The sequence below is a fragment of the Scyliorhinus canicula genome, chromosome 2 (assembly GCF_902713615.1).
Source record: "Scyliorhinus canicula chromosome 2, sScyCan1.1, whole genome shotgun sequence".
NCBI classification, from domain to species: Eukaryota; Metazoa; Chordata; class Chondrichthyes; order Carcharhiniformes; family Scyliorhinidae; genus Scyliorhinus; species Scyliorhinus canicula.
This window is the reverse complement of record NC_052147.1, coordinates 58593414-58613291: the sequence shown is the minus strand read 5'-3', so window position 1 is coordinate 58613291 and position 19878 is coordinate 58593414. Positions and strand designations below refer to the sequence as shown.

Here is a 19878-nt window from a genome sequence, read left to right as displayed (position 1 = left end):
GACTGTGCCCAGGCCACATTACACATAGTCAACTCAATATGATTTTGCTAGGCCAGGAAAACAGACGACACTCGTCCTCGTTTTCACATCTTGCACGCCCTTGCAGGAGAAAAGACAACAATGAAAATGAAATGAAATGAAAATCGCTTATTGTCACGAGTAGGCTTCAATGAAGTTACTGTGAAAAGCCCCTAGTCGCCACATTCCGGCGCCTGTTCGGGGAGGTTGTTACGGGAATTGAACCGTGCTGCTGGCCTGCCTTGGTCTGCTTTCAAAGCCAGCGATTTAGCCCTGTGCTAAACAGCCCCGTAGTAATAAAAAATCAACAACATAACATCCGGGATTATAGAAGAATTGCAGGATAATAACACCATTTAGGAAAGTCGGCATAGTCCCTGATGACTGTAGGCCGCTTTCCCCTTTCAGGGGAGAGAGCTGACCGGTGGTAGTTTCACCTGAGGATCACCACACCACAGGCGAGGAGTAGGTTGAGAAGGCGGACTGTCATGAATAACCTGAGCCGGTACGGGAACTGAACCCGAGCTGCTTGCTTTGTTTTCATCACAAACCAGCTGTCTAGCCCACTGAGCTAAACTGGCCCCCAATAACACCATCTATATTGCTTGAGAAGGCCAAGGCTAAGACAGGATCAGCGATTACTCCTCATGATCTCGCAAGGATTCCAACAAATGAAGCACCATCATTTCCACCACACCATCACTCCAACGTCTAGGCAATCCACGGACTAGGCCCAGTCCGGGGGGGGGGGGGGGGGGAAATGACACAATCTGCTCAGCCACCTCCAGATCTTCATGACCAGCGTTAGGATAGGATAATATAGGACCAGTGGTTGACCATCCCGGCCTTGAAGCCCGGATACCCTGATGCACCCAGTCTCCAAATCAAGAATCCTAAAACATGGCAGCCAATTTTCAAACTCAATTGGGAACTTCTCCCCCCCCCCCCCCCCCCCCCCCCAACTTCTCGCCAGGGTTTGGACATACCTTGCCCGACCCCTACCTCCCGAACCTGTCAGGATTAACGATACACCATGCAGCTGGATCTAGAAGACTCAAAGGCAGGCTCTTCCCAAGGAAAGTGATGTTTCAAATGCAGAACTTCCACCATTCTCCTGAGGATGCATTGCAACTCTTCAAAGTGAGCTCTAACGACCTGCACCGCAGGCTGAGATCCTCATCCAGACCAACATTCTCAATGGCGACCATCATCCAGCACTGCCGAAATAAGAGCCTGCTCACCAGAAACAAAGCCAGTGCAAGCTAGGCCCCACACCAGCCCACTCTGACCATCATCAACAAACAAGGATTTTAACAATGTATCGTAGCTCCTCTTCACAAAACATCAATCAGAATGCTCCAGGGGCGGCACAGTGGCACTGACCAGCTGGGTTCGGTTCCGGGTCACTGTCCATGTGGAGTTTGCACATTCTCCCAGTGTCTGCGTGGGTCTCGCTCACAAGCCAAAGATGTGCAGAATTATCCGGCCATTGGGATTCTCTTTTCCCGCTGGCAGTTCACCCCGTCCACGGGTTTCCCAGTGGTAAGGTGCGGCTTCAATGGGAAATCCCATTGACAAGCGGCGGGAAGAGCGTATCCCGCTGCCAGGGAATTGCGCGCCACCAAGCAACACGCGGCTGGGGGACCGGTGATTCTTGCCCCTGCTATCTGAGAGTAAATGGGAATGGTGGTTTATGGTCAGGAGTTGTTGAACTTGGTGTTAAAGAGAGATGGTTATTGAGTGTCCATTGGAAAGATGGGGTGATGTTCCTCAAGCTTCCATTGAGCTTTATTTGAATCTTTGATAGTTTAACAGAACTTGAGACATAAATAGGGGAGCTGTGTTCTTCATGTATGTAACCCTAAGATCCCACACTACTGATAAATTTTCATAGGGCGGGATTCTCCAAAACGGCGGCTAAGTGTTGACGCCGGCGTAAACACCGGAGCGTTTCATGCCGGCGTCAAGGGGCCCCTTGGCCCAGCGATTCACTTACCTGAAGGGGGCCAGTGGCGGCAGCCACACGCAACATGGCGGACCCACACAGCAAGCCGGCCCCAACAATGTAGGCACCCCCCAGATTGCACGAGCCCACCTTTCGGTGGTCCCTGATCGGAACCCTGGCTGTCCTGGAGGGCTCTCGCCGGCCATAATATCTCAGCAATCAAACTAAACAGGTTAATCTCCACCACTGTCCCTCAATCTACACATGTTAACATTCCAATTAAACTGCTCCAACTGCCAAACACATTTTTGATTTATTTAATTTTTTGAATGATGGTATAGATAAAAACAAATAAAAGTCTATCCAGGGCAAACATTTTTCATCAAACAAACTGAAAATCAAAAACAATGGACATAGGGAAGGGGCAGTGGTTTGGACGAAGTGGAACCTTTTTTCTTAGCGCTGGCACAGTTTAGAATTATATTGTAAATTTCTGTCATTCTATTGTAGAAAGAAAGACTTGCAGTCAACGCCTCTCCTGATTTCAAGATGCTGCAAAGCACTTCACGGTCAATGAATCACTTTTTAAATGTCATCATTGTTGTAGTGTAGGAAACACAACATCTGACTTGTGAATAGCAAGATCCCATAAACGGCAACGTGATAATGGCCGGATAATCGCTTTTCATCACATTAGTTGAGGCATAAATATTGGCTAGGCTACCTACTCTTCTCTGAAATAATGCCGAGGGATCTTTTGCCTCCATCAGAGTCGGTAGATAGACCGATGATCTGATGTTCACCCAAATTGCAGTACCTTTGAAAGTGCAGCACTCCCTTGGTACTGCAATGGAATGTCAGCCTAGATTTTGTGCTCAAGTAGCTGGAGTGGGTCGTGAACCTATGACCTTTGGGCACAGAGCTGAGAATACTACCACTGAGCCAAGGCAGGCACCGTAAGGTGATAACATTGTGTAGATAACGATGTGCATCACGTTGCCAATGAAGGAATGACATTTCCTTAGAGATCCCCCTGGCGGAAGTCATTTTTAACTTGCCCCATCTATCTAAAATCATGTCACATTAAACACAGAAATGTTGTTAGATTTTCACTGGTACTTTTGACAGATTTTCCTGCTCCTTTTTTATGATCCTGTTTAATGTAAAGTGATAAGAGCAAATAGTTTAAGATATTTGTGCTTGCTACAGCCCCCGTTTATCTGAATACTATTCCCCTGGATCTTCAAAGATTTGTAGCTGTGTACTGCTGGAGTTGCACCACAAGATGGAGCCAAGACACTTTAATTCTGACAAGAGATGGGGACAATACTGATCTAATCAACAAACAATTTTGAAACTTGAGCGCGATCTCTAGGTTGGGAAGAGTAAGTAGGAAATCAAAATAAATGGTTACAGTCAGCGGCATAGCGTAACATTTATGCACGACAAGTTCCAGTTTTAAGCCACTGATGCTCAAGCCATTATAGGTTTACCTGGTTACACCACTCACTTTGCATCTTTTTCATTTGTACTCAACAAATTAACTTGGTGGACGAGTAAAACATTGAAATGAACTTCTTGTCAGTCCCCTAATATAAAGAAAAATTGATAGATCCATGTGGTAATTTAGACCATAAAGGGTAAATGGGAGTGATCACCAAAAACAATGACCATTGCAAGGGTCCTTCCTGTGAATTCCCTTATTTCCCCTTTCTCTATTTTTGATGATATCATTTTTGATCCATGGATGTTTAATGGACATGTATCTTTAATAAAAGCAGCAGAGAGAAGGATGAATTCACGAATTTACAATTTAGTATATGGTGCTGCTAGCTTTGGGCAACATAGCTCAGACTTTGTGGCACCTGAAAGACGGGTTGAGACTCAGTTTGATTGGTTGGCTGATGGCCAATGAGTTGGCAAAAAGGCTGTATTCTGCCCGGTAACAGGTGGTGATTGGATCCTGGCTGAGTGGGATGATTTCCAGAGACCTCAGGAAAGCAGAGTTGAGACCTGGACTAACAGAGACAGGGGCCTGCTCCCTCTCTTCTCTCCCTCTCTCTTGAGAAAGGCTGTGAGTTGATGTATTTCTGAGCCTGCAGAGACTTGAATAAATCTACAGTGAAAATCATCAGAGATTGGAAAACAAAATCTCGACATGAGAGCTTGGTTTGAAGGACGGTGTGCTAGAAACATCCACCTGAAACAAGGACTCTTATCTTTTGACTTTCATCCATATTATTTTCACCCCTCTGTACCCCTCTGTGTTTGCTTGTCTTGTGTGTGTATGTAGAGGGTGGGGGGTAAGTTAGCGTGGGGTTTTAACAATTAGTTTATTAGTTGATGGATAACCATTTGTATTTGCTGCATATTTCATTATCGTATTGCTATAAATAAGATGTAATTGTGTTTGAATTTACAAACCTGATGACTGTAATTATTGGGCAGCTAAGGGCCAAAGACTTTGGGTATTTTTTGAATAATTATTTGTTAATTCAAAAGTGTTGCGACTCCTGGTCAAGGGGGGGGGGGGGGGGGGGGGGGGGGAGGCTAGAAATGACCACGCACTAGCCCAGGTTTTCACAACATAATTTGCCGATTCGGTTCCGTGATCTTTGGAATACTAAACGGCAGAGTTTGGGTTACAATATACATGAAAAAGATAAACCAGGTTTGAAGTAAATTAACTGGATGGCTCTGGAAGCTGCCACGATTTTGCTTCAGATGAACGACTTGTCTTTGGTTGATTTAAAAGGGCTTCGAAAAGACAAGGTCGTTGAATTGGCGAGTGAATTAAAAATAGAGGTACCAGCTAAAACTAGGAAGGCAGAGATAACAGATGTGACTGCTCAGTATTTAAATTTGAAAGAAATGCCATAAACACAGCCTGGGTAGTAGCAACAATCAGTAGAATTAGCTAAAATCCAGTTCCAAACGAAACAATTAGAGATGCAGCAAAAAGAAAAAGAAATGGAGATGGAAATGAGGAGGTTGGAATTAGAGAAAGAAGACAAAGCAATAAAGAGAGAGGAAAATGCAAAAGAGAGAGAGAGTTCCAGCGTAACGCACTGGAAATTAAAAGGGAGTTGCCAGGAACTTGAGGAGAGTTTAATCCTAGGATGGAACCCAGTGGTGAAATGTTTAAATTTACACAGGCCCTCCCAGAATTCGAAGAGAAGGAGGTGAAAAGAGGGCATTACCCATGCAAGTAAATTGACGGTGTGAGCACAGGAAGTCAGAGGTGGTGTTGAAGAATTATAACAAGGTCAAAAACCTTGGCAGCACGGTAGCATTGTGGATAGCACAACCGCTTCACAGCTCCAGGGTCCCAGGTTCGATTCCGGCTTGGGTCACTGTCTGTGCGGAGTCTGCACATCCTCCCCGTGTGTGCGTGGGTTTCCTCCGGGTGTTCCGGTTTCCTCCCACAGTCCAAAGATGTGAAGGTTAGGTGGATTGGCCATGATAAATTGCCCTTAATGTCCAAAATTGCCCTTAGTGTTGGGTGGGGTTACTGGGTTATGGGGATAGGGTGGAGATGTTGACCTCAGGTAGGGTGCTCTTTCCAAGAGCCGGTGCAGACTTGATGGTCTGAATGGCCTCCTTCTGCACTGTAAATTCTATGATAAAAAAGACTATTCTGAGTGCATTTGAATTGGTTCCTGAAGCATATAGGCAAAAGTGAAATTCGGGACAGACGTATTCCAAATTTGTAAATGTTAAGCAGTGAGTAAGTGTTTCCAGAGCCAAACCCTGCTGTGGCAGGACTGTATAATCCCGCCCAAAGGCATTAATATAGATCAAGAAAGGCAGTGGTCCTTGTACCACTCCTTGTGAACAGTAGGGATGGCACGGTAGCATGGTGGTTAGCACTGTTGCTTCACAGCACCAGGGACCCACATTCGATTCCCTGCTTGGGTCACTGTCTGTGCAGAGTCTGCACTTCTCCCCGTGTCTGCGTGGGTTTCCTCCCACAGTCCAAAGATATGTGGGTTAGGTGGATTGGCCATGCTAAATTGCCCCATTGTGTCCAAACGTTAGGTGGGGTTACGGGGATAGGGTGGAGGTGTGGGCCCAGGTAGGGTGCTCTTTTAAGTAGGCCGGAGTAGCTCTGATGGGCCGAATGGCCTTCTTCTGCTCTGTAAATTATTTGATTTTATGATTTAAATCATTGCATAGGTTCTCCAGTCCAAAAACACATCTCTTTACTACTATTTTCTTTGCTGTCACCGAGCCCTGTGCTGTAGCTATCCCTTTTAATCTGTGGACTTTAATTGTTCTCAGAGGACTGTTATGTGGCACTTTATCAAACAGCTTTTGAAAGTCCCTTTAAACAGCATTACCCTCATCAATGTCCTCCGTAATCTCTCGACAAAACTCTAAGTTAGAGAAGCATAATTTGATTTTAACAAATCTCTGCAAGCTTCCCTTACTCCATTTATATTTGTCCAAGAGACTGAAGATTTGCCTCCTGAAACAGAGATAATTGTTTGATTACAGTTTTGTGTGCCAATCTTAGATTCCAATTTACCCCGGACACATCTGTTCTCAACCCACTACCCACTGTACCACCGTGCTGCCCTGCCTCCCCCACCCTTACCATGATGTTGCGTCTTTTTCAGAGTGCCATATAGTGAGCCAGCTGTGCTGGAAAACCTTGCTCTGCACACTCATCCCTGGCCACATCAGGAGCCCTAGACCCCAGCCCTCTGCCAGGAACATTAGGGAAGACCTGCTCAGTTGCCCTCCGTTTACCTCTTGTACCTTTGGGTGCAAGAGGATCCTCAGTGATTTTTAGTGCTTGACTGTTGGCAGCTGCCTCTATGCTGCTGATGCTCATAGAGTTCAGGCACACTGTTCAGGCTTCAACGTTTGCTGGAAATGCAGTGCGCTTGAGAATTGAGGAGCATGAAGTCTCTCGCAACTAACAAGGCTAATTATTAATTTGAAATAGCCTTCAGCTGTGAAGCGAGTGGCTGCTCATAATCAAAGGGAGTGAAATTGAATTTCAGGATAGAAGTTGCAGCAGGGCTCTGTCCTGGGAGAGTTTGGTTGGACGGACAGCTTGCAACTGTGGTTACCTCTGTTATGGGTATCCACAATATTTAAAGATGTCTTGAAGGCCTCACAGATGCAAAGTCCCTCATCCCCTGACCTGGAATGCTTCAGCTCCCCTGACAGAGCCCAGCAACCCTGAAGGCTTCCCCAACCCTCGAGCACTGTAGGGCAGCTCCAATGCCCTTGAGCCGCGTGAAGGAAAATGGAAATGGCAACTCACTTCCTCATTTCCCCTCAGTAACCATTGTGCCAGCTTCACGTTTTTGTACAGGAATACTAAATGACCCATGTGTAACTTCTCACTGGGGAGACGGGTAATTCCCAGGAGGCCGTTACATTCGACTTCAAACTCGTTAATGAGATTGAATTGAATACAAATGAGGTTTAAGATATCCTCTCTGTTTTTGGATGTATCCTGGAACTCGTCATCAGGAGCAGGCCGGGCGAATCGCAGTACGGTTTGAGACTTGTGTGAATCTCGATTTTTCCCTCTCCCGCTATTCAACTGGCAAGTCCCGATCCGCGCCGTGCACAACGGTTCGCTGAATCGCGCCGGATGTTAACGTTTCAGCCTGATGGTCTCTCATCAGAGCTGGGAAAAGTTAGAGATTAAAATAGTTTTGGGTTGGATGGAACAAAGGCAAAAGGAATGTTTGTAAAAGGTGGAATACAGGAGACCTTGAGTGATTAGAACAGTTAGTTTTCTAGGACCAAAGGGCATGGTTATTGGGTAGACCTATCACAGCAGCGCGTGTTAACAATTATAATAAACGCAACATACTGCAAATGCTGGCAATCCGAAACAAAAACAGAAAATGCTGGATAAACACAGAAGGTCCGGATGCATCTGTGGAGAGAGAAACAGAGTTAATTTTTCGAGTTTGTGTTACACTTCTTTGGAAGAGTCTGTTACCGATTATAGTCCCTTGAGATCTCACGAGATGATGCAATCTGGATTTTGCCCTCACTGGATGAGGTCCAGATTTACAAAGTTAATGGCTGGGAGCCATTAGGTTTATTTAAATATCGGCGCTCAATTCTCCCAAGGCCCGGGAATGAACACTCGTGCCTGGGAGAACCCACCATGGCACCGTTTAACCCAGGTCCTCACAAACATCGATCAGATGTAACGGTACTTGGAAGGGTCTCCCAGGCCATTGGAGGCCCCTGGGCCTGGACAGGGTGGTAGCCCTGCACTCCCACTGCCAGATGGACAGCTTGGCATTACCAGTCTGGCATCCTGGTATTGCCACCAGGACACCCTGACAGTGCCAGGGTGCCAGGCTGGTAATGCCAAGGTGCCCATGTGCCAGTTTGCCCATGCCAGGGGTGCCCTGCCCTAATGTGGTGGGGTGAGGTGGGGATAGAGGACCCCCTAAGAGGTAAGTTGAGCTCGTCAGTGCAGGAAATTAGATTAAAGAAAAAGAGTCCAGTTTGATAGCGGGGTCATTCTTGGTGCTACAGATGCCGAGAAACACCCCACTATGCCCGCACAAAACGGGACTCTTTTTTTTGGGCCTTACATTGCATCCATTATGGGCAAGTTCAGAAATGGTGCAAATATCCACAGGGCCATTGGGCTGTCACATGTACTTCAACAGCAATGTTTCTCCCTTCTTTCAGTCGCTCTGGGAACAGACATTCATTTTGTAAGTAAGGTGACTAAATTTTTCCAAGGATTGATAGGAACAAATAATCATTAATTTTTTACAGTGATAATCTAACCTGTAAATTAAAAATACAGCCCTGACTAAATGAGTGGTCGAAGATTGGTCAATGACAGACTCCTATGGGCGCCATGGGGATGGAGGATGAGCTGATGTTGACCGGAGGACCTGGGGAGGGTGAAGAGGAGGAAGAAGAAGCGATGGCTCCCCTAACAAACATCAGGGAGCAATGCGAGCAGATTGAAACTTGTGTGAAACTGCGAGAAATACTGGACACCTGTACAGACCGAGTGAGTTCTCAATCACAAACCGAAGAAACCTGTACTGAGGAGCTGTTTGACTTTTTGCATGCCCTGTGTGGCTGAAAAAATCTTCAATAAGTTAAAGTGAAGTCCAATACGCGAGGAACTCGACTGTATCCAAATTCATAACGGTTATGGGAACCAAATTATTCACTGATTTCTAACTGTGAGAAATGAATCTTTGTGCACAATGGTTCAGGCATTGCCTTTGTCAAAGGTTTAATATGTTTGTGATTTGGTGCCAGAAATTGTTTATTTTACTTGCCCTTTTCAGTAAATTTATTGAACTCCAAAACAAAAGACAGACTCCAATGGGAATTAATAGATGCAATGGTGGTAATCAGCCAGACTGTTCACAGGCAGCCTGGTCAGCTGGACTGGTCAATGGTGGTAATCAGCCAGACTGTTCACAGGCAGCCTGGTCAGCTGGGCTGGTCAATGGTGGTAATCAGCCAGAGTGTTCACAGGCAGCCTGGTCAGCTGGGCTGGTCAATGGTGGTAATCAGCCAGACTGTTCACAGGCAGCCCGGTCAGCTGGGCTGGTCAGTGGTGGTAATCAGCCAGACTGTTCACAGGCAGGCTGGTCAGCTGGGCTGGTCAATGGTGGTAATCAGCCAGAGTGTTCACAGGCAGCCTGGTCAGCTGGGCTGGTCAATGGTGGTAATCAGCCAGACTGTTCACAGGCAGCCTGGTCAGCTGGGCTGGTCAATGGTGGTAATCAGCCAGAGTGTTCACAGGCAGGCTGGTCAGCTGGGCTGGTCAGTGGTGGTAATCAGCCAGACTGTTCACAGGCAGGCTGGTCAGCTGGGCTGGTCAGTGGTGGTAATCAGCCAGACTGTTCACAGGCAGCCCGGTCAGCTGGGCTGGTCAATGGTGGTAATCAGCCAGACTGTTCACAGGCAGCCTGGTCAGCTGGGCTGGTCAGTGGTGGTAATCAGCCAGACTGTTCACAGGCAGCCTGGTCAGCTGGGCTGGTCAATGGTGGTAATCAGCCAGACTGTTCACAGGCAGCCTGGTCAGCTGGGCTGGTCAATGGTGGTAATCAGCCAGACTGTTCACAGGCAGCCTGGTCAGCTGGGCTGGTCAGTGGTGGTAATCAGCCAGACTGTTCACAGGCAGCCCGGTCAGCTGGGCTGGTCAGTGGTGGTAATCAGCCAGACTGTTCACAGGCAGCCCGGTCAGCTGGGCTGGTCAGTGGTGGTAATCAGCCAGACTGTTCACAGGCAGCCCGGTCAGCTGGGCTGGTCAATGGTGGTAATCAGCCAGACTGTTCACAGGCAGCCTGGTCAGCTGGGCTGGTCAATGGTGGTAATTAGCCAGACTGTTCACAGGCAGCCCGGTCAGCTGGGCTGGTCAATGGTGGTAATTAGCCAGACTGTTCACAGGCAGCCCGGTCAGCTGGGCTGGTCAATGGTGGTAATCAGCCAGACTGTTCACAGGCAGCCTGGTCAGCTGGGCTGGTCAATGGTGGTAATCAGCCAGACTGTTCACAGGCAGCCTGGTCAGCTGGGCTGGTCAGTGGTGGTAATCAGCCAGACTGTTCACAGGCAGCCTGGTCAGCTGGGCTGGTCAGTGGTGGTAATCAGCCAGACTGTTCACAGGCAGCCCGGTCAGCTGGGCTGGTCAGTGGGGGTAATCAGCCAGACTGTTCACAGGCAGCCCGGTCAGCTGGGCTGGTCAATGGTGGTAATTAGCCAGACTGTTCACAGGCAGCCCGGTCAGCTGGGCTGGTCAGTGGTGGTAATTAGCCAGACTGTTCACAGGCAGCCTGGTCAGCTGGGCTGGTCAGTGCCAAATGGAATTCAATCCGGAGGTGATGCACTTGGGCAGGTCAAACAAAGCAAGGGAATACATGATATAATGGCAGGATCCTGGAAAGCATTGAGGATCAGAGGAACCTTGGTATGCATGTACACTGGATTCTTAAGGTATCAGAGCAGTAGATACAGTGGTTAAGAAGGTATACGGTACACTTGCCTTTATTAGCCGAGGCATAGAGTTTAAGAGCAAGGAGGTTATGCTGGAACTGTCTCAAACGTTGGTTAGGCCACAGCTAGAGTATTGTGTGCAGTTCTGGAATCCACATTATTGGAGGGATGTGATAGCACTGGACAGGGTGCAGAGGAGATTTACCAGGATGTTGCCTGAGGTGGAGAGTTTTAGCTATGAAGAGAGATTGGATGGACTTGGATTGCTTTCCTCGGAGTAGAGGAGACTGAGGGCGGGCATGATTGAAATTAAACTTTTCCCCTTGGTGGAGGGATCAATGACCAGGGGGCATGGTTTTAAGGTAAGGGGCAGGAGGTTTAAAGGGGATGTGAGGAAAAACATTTTACCCAGAGGGTGGTGGGAGTTTGGAATTCACTGCCTGAAAGGGAAGTGGAGGCAGAAACTCTCATAACATTTAAGAAATATTAAGGTGTACACTTGCAATCCCAAGGCATACAAAATTATGGGCCAAGTGCTGGGAAATGGGATTAGAATAATGAGGTTGTTTTTTATGACTAGCACAGACACGGTTGGCTGAAGGGTCTTTTCTGTGCTATATAGAGTCATAGAGTCTATGACTCTATGAGTCACAGTGTTTATTTTATTGAAGTGAATATCCCAATTGAACTAGTAAAAGAAAGGGAAAGACTAAAGTCATTTTTCAAGCACATATTTTATTTTGTTCTCTTTACCAAAGGCTATATGTATTGGTTAATGGATCAGTTCTATTTAAAATAGGTTTGTAGATCAATACAATTGCAATATTAATCATTTCTGGATTATTTTTAGTAGAGCCCGAAGTGGCTCACAATTAAGGAGATTCAGTTTAGTGATCGTAATTGCGGAAAATTTGCATCTTAAATAAATAATGTTCCTGCTCTGCAGTATTTGCAGGTACTTTAAAGGGAATTAAGTTTATTTGATATATATATATTTTTAAGCAACAATCGTAGAATCACAATGCTTGCAGCACGGTAACTCACCTTGTTGTACTTCCCCAGTCCTTTTCCCAAAGCCCCTCAAATTGTTTCTCTATCCAATTCTCTTTCGAATAACCCAATTGAATCTGTCTCCACCATACTCTTGGGCAGTGCCTTCCACATCCTAACCGCCCGCTGTGTGAAAAGGTTTTCCCTCATGCCGCCATTGTTTCCTTGGTCAATCATAGGAAGTTATTGTACTTCCTGGCTCCAAACACGACTTAGTTTAATTAAGGTCAGGAGTTCCACAATTAATGGGTGGGCCTGATCTGACATCCTGGTATCTTCAGCAAAAGCTATTTGGGCACATTGGGGTAGATATTAGTAGCATTTTACACTAATCGACAATGCTGGCATGGCCACTGTCATTTCAGACCTCAATGTTGTTAGATGTCACTGGTTGAAACCGGCGCTGGATCAATTTCAATGTACAAAGAAATTGACTGCAAAATACATGCAAATCTAGTTGGAGCATGAGCTGTGCAAGGCCCATCTAGTTCTTCCAGTTCTACTTAGAGCTAAAAAAAAGTAGGGTAAATTATATTTTGCTTCCCCTTCTGTGGAAGAAGTAGTAGTGCTCCTTGTAACTCAGGACTGCTTTGGATCGCTGTTGGCCATATTTGAACCCCCCCTGCATCTCCTCCAAGTATTTGAGCTCAGCACAGGTCTCTGTCTCCTATAATTCCCCTTTTACCCATCAGTGGCAACAATCTTTCCTTATATGCCCTTAGTAAGGTCCCCACGTTTCACTTATGTCCACTCCAACTGGTTACAGCTCCCTTGACACTGCTTCTAGTCACTGATTACTGCTCCCACCAAACCCATTTCCCTCTACCCACCCACCCAATCACTCCTTACCCCCAGTCCCTTCTCTCCATATCTCCCCTCATCTAAGTCCCAATCACCCAGCTCTTTGCATGGCCTGCCTCTCTCCCACAATCCCCATATTTCTCACTCTGACTTCCTCAAACCTTTTCCTGTTCCCGAAATGCTGGTCAATTTCTCTCCTGCCTCTCCCCAATCCCAATCTTCAGACTGACGCTCCGAAAATTCCAGCCTCCACTACCCCAGTCTATCTTCCACCCCTCCTCTCAAGGCCCAAATCTCAGTCTACACACCTCCCCCGAGCCACCATTTCCTGTCCTGTGGTCAGCCAGCCTTCATTGCACCTCTTCATGTTATATCTCTATATCCTCTTCACCAAGTATCACTCCTAAGTGAGGGCCAGCTATTTAAGACTGCAGTGTTGTGGGAGTGGGTAGGTTATAAGGTAGAGAAGTGACTAGGGGTGTCATCATTGTGGGTGTGGGGACAAGGGTTGGTGCTGCAGTACAAAATGCAAAAACCAGTTTTCCAAAAATGTTCGAAAGAGTGTCGGGAATATTTCACTAAGCGTGGGACACTGTAGTCTGGGTTAAGATGTACTATGGGCCTTCCAGCTGAACTATGCGCCCTGATGTTATGTCTCCTGGTCGGTTTCCGCTGTTGTGTGTTTGCCTACGCCTCGACCTTCTGTCGTTCCTTCCTCCTGTACTTTCTTACTCTCTGTTGCTCTGCTGTGCTCGTTGTGGTCGCTGTCATTTCCCATGCTCTCCTTCCAGTTTGTGTTCCATCATCTTCCCTCCCCCCGGCACCCCTCTATTATTCCTTGCCCCCTGTCCTTCCCTGCCCCCCTTCCTTCCCCCTCCCTCTCTGCAACTCCCCTTTCTTTTCAGCTGTGTTTGGCTACCCCCTCTTCCACTGTTCAATTCCGGCTCTGGATCACTGTCCATGTGAAGATTGAACATTCTCCCCGTGTTTGCGTGGGTTTCACCCCCACAACCCAAAGATGTGCAGTGTAGGTGGATTGGACACGCTAAATTGCCTCTTAGTAGGAAAAAATTAATTGGGTACTCTAAATTTATTTTTAAAAAGTGGGTTCTATGTACCACCTTTAGTTGTGTTAGGTTGAGTCTTGAGCACGTGGAGATGGAATTGACCCTATGTAGTGCTTCACTCCAGAGTCCCCACTCTATTTCGAGCCCCAGGTCTTCCTCCCATTTCTTCCTCATCAAGCCTGGTTAAGCCTGGTGGGTAGAGTTAAGTCAGACTTGCAGAGGTGGGATAGTCTCCTGTTATTGTCGGTGAGCCGTGTCCAATTGGTTAAGATGAACATCTTGCTAATATTTCTATTTTTATTTCCGTGTCACCCGGTTTTCCTGAAAAAGTCATTTGTCCAAAAGGTTGAGTGGCTTATTTCTGGTTTTATTTGGGTGGGTAAGGCCCTGAGGATTCGGAGGGGGGTGCTTCAGAAGGAGAAACATGCAGGGGGCTTAGTGTTGCCAAATTTGCTGTGTCATTAGTGTGCGGCCAATGAGGAGAAGATGTCAGGCTGGTGTAGGGACCTGGGGGTTCTCTGGGTTCAGGTGGAGTCGGGGATCATGTAGGGTGACAGGTTTGTAACAGTGCCACTTCCGTTGACACCGGCAAAGTACTCAACGACCCCAGTGGTGGTGGCCACATTAAAAATATGGAGGCAACTCCGCCAGCATTTTAAGTTGAGGGCAGCTTCAAGGCTAGCTCCCATTTTTCCTAGCTACCTGTTTGAGCCGGCAAGGCTAGATGCTGCGTTTTGTCCATGGAGGGAGAAAAGGCTGGAGAGAGTGAGGGATTTATTTTTGGAGGGACGGTTTGCCAGCCTGGAGGAGCTGAAGGAGAAATTTAAGCTGTTAGGCTCTGACATGCTTAGGAACCTCTAGGTGTGGAGCTTTGTTAAGAAGTGTTTTTCGCCTTTCCCGGTGATGCAGCCATCTTCCTTATTGGAACTGATTCTCTCCTGTTCGGTCTTGGAGGAGGGCAGTAGGTCCGGCATGCATGCACGGATCGCGGGAAGGGGGAGAGTTGTGTTTGGTGGAAGAGATGAAAGCAAAATAGTTGGAGGAGTTGGGTCCAATACTGGAGGAGGGGGTGTGGAGTGAGGTGCTGCGGAGGGTGAATACTACATCGTTGTATGCGAGACTGAGCCTTATCCAGTTAAATGTAGTGATTTGGGCGCACCTCACTAAGGCGAGGATAAGTTTTTTTTTGAGGGGGTGGGGGATAGGTGTAAGCACTGCTCAAGGGGGCCCACATACCCCCCACACACACGTTCTGGCCCTGTTCTAAGCTGGTAGGTTTTTGGAGGTCCCTTTTCAACGCCATGCCTCCTGGTGGCTGTTTTGGAGGTTTCGGATGTGTCAGAGCTGCGGACGAATGTCCAGTGTGGGGACGAATGTCCTGGCCTTCGCCTCATTGGTGGCATGAAGGCGGATCCTGTCAGGCTGGAGGTTAGCAACACCGCTAAGTGCTTCGACGTGTGAGGGGATTTGATGGAGTTTTGACACCTCAAGAAGGTCAAATACAATGTGAGGGGGTTGATTGAGATGTTCTACCGGAGATGGTGACCATTTATTTGTATGGGGTTGGTATTTTGTTAAAGGTATTTGTTTGTATGTTTTATAATTTTGTATAAAATAATAAAAAAATGTAATGAAAACATTTACAAAAAAAACTGCACTGTGAACCGGATTGAATTGTACTGCTGGCTGGATTAATCTATACCACAAATCAGATTACATTATAACACAGACGGATTAGACTATATTATGGGTTAGATCAAATTTTATCTCCGGCCTAATTAAACTAGATCTTGTGTTATATTCCAGAAAAGCTGGAGGTGAAGGATAGAACTAGAGCTACCTTTCACACACTTTGATCAGCTTTTATTGACAGAGATGCAAATCACAAACATGCACCTTCGAACCAGCAAATACAGTTTTAATCGGTTTCCATTTATAGGAGCACAAGTGAATCCCCCAGCCACATGTATACACTTAAACACAACAAATATACAGTTATCAGATTCCTGTCTCTCTTTAACAATTAGAGTTAATATGTACAATCAAAATTTCAAAACGAATTGAAGCAAAGACCTCCATATTATGTACAAAGTGTGACATTGCAAGATGCCCCTCCTATAGAACTCCTGACAATTTCTTTGTACAGGCATTTATTTTTGTAAAATAATCAGAGAGTTGATAACTTGCATCCCCTCACTTAATTTCAGAGATTTCCTTTCTTGTCAACATTTATTTTCATTAGTTAGAAACGTCAATTTGTTACCTTTCCTCAAACCTTTTGTACAGTGTACATTATTCCACAATGAACGATTATAACATTCACTGGGTATACTATCTTCAGCACGCCCCTTGTATAGAATCTTAAATAAAATATTTGACAAATAGAATCCATTACCTCCACAAGCGACTTTGTTTTGACAGCTTTTAACAACCTTTTTTTAAATTTCCTTAGCTTTGCAAACTAGAGGACATTTGTAATCCTCACCCACCATAAATATTATGAAACCTGTTCCTTCAGAGTATACATCAGGAAGATTAGTTTATGAAGCAACATTAAATATGACGAGCTCCAAGTTTTTTTTAGGATTATCTAGTAATGAGAACGTAAGTATGCATTTATCCAGATTTAATTTTCTTAATGTCATTTACCCTGAAAACATTTTTGATTTAAAGTTGATTCATCGTAATACTTAACTCTGACAACAGCAGCAATAATTAAATGTCCCAGCGTTATTAGGTGACCAAAGGATTGGTCAAAGAGGTAGGTTTTAAGGACACTCTCAGAGGAAATTGAGGTGGAGGCAATGCAGAGGTGTAGGGAGGGTATTCCAGAGCACAGGACACTGAAAGAACAACCACCAATGGTGGAACAATTAAATTTGGGAATGCACAAGAAGCTCGAATTAGAGAAGTGTAGATATCTTGGTATGTGAGGGGCTTGAGGAGATTACAGAGATAGGGAGCGGTGATGTCATGGAGGGATTGGAAAATAAGGATGGGAATTTAAAATCAAGACCTTGTTTGACAGGGGACCAATGCAGGTCAGTGAGCAGAGAGGCAATAGGGGAACAGGACTTGCTGCAAGTTAAGACATGGGCAGCAGAGCTTTGGATAGCCTCCAAGTTTACAGAGGCTGGAATGTAGGAGACCAACCAAGAGTGTGTTGGAATAGTCAAATCCAGAGGTAACAAAGGCATGAATGAAGGTTTCAGCTATAGACGAGCTGAGACAGAGCAGAAACCGGATGATATTGCCAAGGTGGAAATAGGCAGACTTGGGGCTGGCGCCAATATGACATTGGAAACGCATCTCAGGTCAAATATGACAGCAAGGTTGTAAACAGACTGATCCAGTCTCATATTGTTGCGAGGAAGAGGGATGGAGTTGATATCTTAGAAATGGAGTTTGGAACATGGCTTTTGTCTTCCCAATATTTAATTGGGGAATGATTTACTCCTCCTGCACTGAATGTCGAGTAAACAATTTGATAATTTAGCAGTAGAGAAGTCAAAATTAGCAACTGGTGTAGTTGAGTGCAAAGTTCAACAACAATTTTATCTTGTAACGGTCCTTCCTGTTGATTCCCTTATCTCCCATTTCTTTTATTTTGTGGTTATCATTTTTGATCCGTGGATGTTTAATGGACATACACCTTTAAGTCGAGCAGAAGAAGTGAGGAACTGAAATGTTGCAAAATGGTACATTGTGCTATTTGAGATATAACCTTTTGAGCAGCTTTTTGGCATCCGTGAGATCGGAGGGATTTGGTTCGATTAATTCATATGGAACCATAGAATTTACAGAGCAGAAGGAGGCCATTCGGCCCATCGAGTCTGCACCGGCCCTTGAAAAGAGCACCTTCCTCCATCCTATCCCTGTAACCCTGTAACTCCATCTAACCTTTTTCTTTGGCCTCTAAGGGGCAATTTATCATGGTCAATCCACCTAACCTGCACAGCTTTGGACTGTGGGAGGAAACCGGAGCACCCGGAGGAAACCCATGCAGACACGGGGAGAAAGTGCAAACTCCACATAGACAGTCACCCGAGGCCGGAATTGAACCTGGGACCCTGGACCTATGAGGTAGCAGTGCAAACCACTATGCCATCTCTCTCACTCTCTCTCGAAAGGTGTTCTGGAAGCTGTCCATCTGAAACAAAGACTCTTATCCTTTTACTTTCATCATTATTTTACTCCCCTCTTTCTCTGTGTTTGTCTATCCTGTGTGCGTGTAGAGGGTGCGCCGAGTTTAAGGGGGGTGGGGGGGAATTAGGTTTTAGATAATAGTTAACCAGTTGTATTTACTGCATATTTAATTGTAGAGTTTGTTATTCTTAAAATAACAACACACCTGTTGACTGTAATTAAGGGCAGCCATAGACTTTTGGATACTTTCTAAGAATTATTTGTTAATTTCACTTGTGTTCTAACTCCAGGTCAAGTGGGTTGGAATTAAACATGCAGTAGCCCAGGGTGTCTTAACAGTCTGACCAACCAAGTTTTGCAACTGCTCTAACTACTTTAGAAATAGCTTAAATTTCTGTGATGATCGAGTGCAATTAACTGGAATAAGAGTAAAGGCCTCATTTGCACAGATTTTTCTGGTTTGCTGCACCTGCCTTGGTTAAAAAGTGTCCATCGGGCCTGATTTCTGTTCTGAGTGGATGGGTATGGGATTGAGTCGGTTCAGCTGTCCCTGGACGCAGATTGGCAGTGGCTGCAGGAGCTACCGAGCACCAAGGCGGGCTATTTAATAGAATTTCATAGAATTTACAGTGCAGAAGGAGGCTATTCGGCCCATCGAGTCTACACCGGCTCCTGGAAAGAGCACCCTACCCGAGGTCAACACCTCCACCCTATCCCCATAACCCAGTAACCCCACCCAACACTAAGGGCAATTTGGGACACTAAGGGCAATTTTATCATGGCCAATCCACCTAACCTGCACATCTTTGGACTGTGGGAGGAAACCAGAGCACCCGGAGGAAACCCACGCACACACGGGGAGGATGTGCAGACTCCACACAGACAGTGACCCAAGCCAGAATCGAACCTGGGACCCTGGAGCTGTGCAGCAATTGTGCTATCCACAATGCTACCATGCTGCCCAGATATTTAAAATGCCCACCTCAGTTCTCTGTGGTGTGTTCCAGTTGTTTTGTTAAATATTAGGCCCTCTGGCTCTCATCCCTCAAACCATATCAACCGCCCCCTATAACCCTAGGCCCCATTCATGCCAATTCATGTTTCCACCCAGCTTATCGCCCCCATAGTAACTTTTTCACATTTTCTCCCAAATTTACACCCACGAACAATAAACAATAATCAGCAACAAATATGTCAATCCCCATATCAATAACAACAATCCCATCCTCCCACCAAACCCCAAACATTAGCCCGCATGTTCACATAGACAAATAACAGTAAGGAATCAGGAATCACCCATAGTCCCCATCAACACACAGACCCTTCCCCCCCAAACTCTCCCAACCATTCCCCCCCAACTAATGTTCGATGTTATCCAGTTCTTGAAAGTGCATAATGAATAATGCCCATGAATTGTAGAACCCCTCCATCCTTCTCCTCAGTTCCAACTTAACCTTCTCCAGAGTCAAGAATTCCAACGCCAGAGCACAGGGTGGAGAGGCTGCTCTCCATCCCATCAGGATCTGCCTTCAGGTGATCAACGAGGCGAAGGCTACAACATTTGCCTCCGCACCTGTTTCCAAACCCGGCTGATCCAACACCCCGAATATGGCCTCCCGAGGGCCCGGGTCCAGTTTCACATACACCAGTTTAGAGATTACCCTAAAAATCTCTTTCCAGTAATCCTCCATCTTTGAACAGGACCAAAACATATGAACATGATTTACGGGGCCCCAACCACTTTGTTCACACACACCTTCTCCTCCTTCAAAGAATTGGCTCATCCTCGCCCTTGTGAGGTGTGCTCTATATACCACCTTCAGCTGTATCATCCCCAACCTCACGCATGAGGTGGAGGCATTCACTCTCCGGTGCACCCCTCCTCCATATCCTCTCCCA

At 46.2% G+C, this 19878-nt stretch overlaps 2 protein-coding genes across 2 annotated transcripts; both read left to right on the top strand.

The window, feature by feature from the left end:
• The first annotated feature begins 8816 nt into the window (after positions 1-8816).
• Positions 8817-9050, top strand: LOC119962373 (cytochrome b-c1 complex subunit 6, mitochondrial-like). The gene has a single exon (XM_038790340.1). The coding sequence runs from the start codon at positions 8817-8819 to the stop codon at positions 9048-9050; it is 234 nt and encodes a 77-aa protein (XP_038646268.1).
• Positions 9051-9317: 267 nt separating this feature from the next.
• On the top strand, positions 9318-18300 carry LOC119962251 (suprabasin-like). The gene is made up of 2 exons (XM_038790241.1): positions 9318-10771; positions 18270-18300. The coding sequence occupies exons 1-2, from the start codon at positions 9318-9320 to the stop codon at positions 18298-18300; spliced, it is 1485 nt and encodes a 494-aa protein (XP_038646169.1).
• Positions 18301-19878: the final 1578 nt, after the last annotated feature.

Excerpts from the sequence above, each read along its gene's own strand:
- LOC119962251 (XM_038790241.1), top strand. The coding sequence starts at position 9,318 with ATGGTGGTAATCAGCCAGACTGTTCACAGGCAGCCTGGTCAGCTGGAC. Across the intron at positions 10,772-18,269 it reads CAGCCTGGTCAGCTGGGCTG|GTCAAGTGGGTTGGAATTAA; the intron begins GTCAGTGCCAAA and ends TTCTAACTCCAG.
- LOC119962373 (XM_038790340.1), top strand. The coding sequence starts at position 8,817 with ATGGGGATGGAGGATGAGCTGATGTTGACCGGAGGACCTGGGGAGGGT.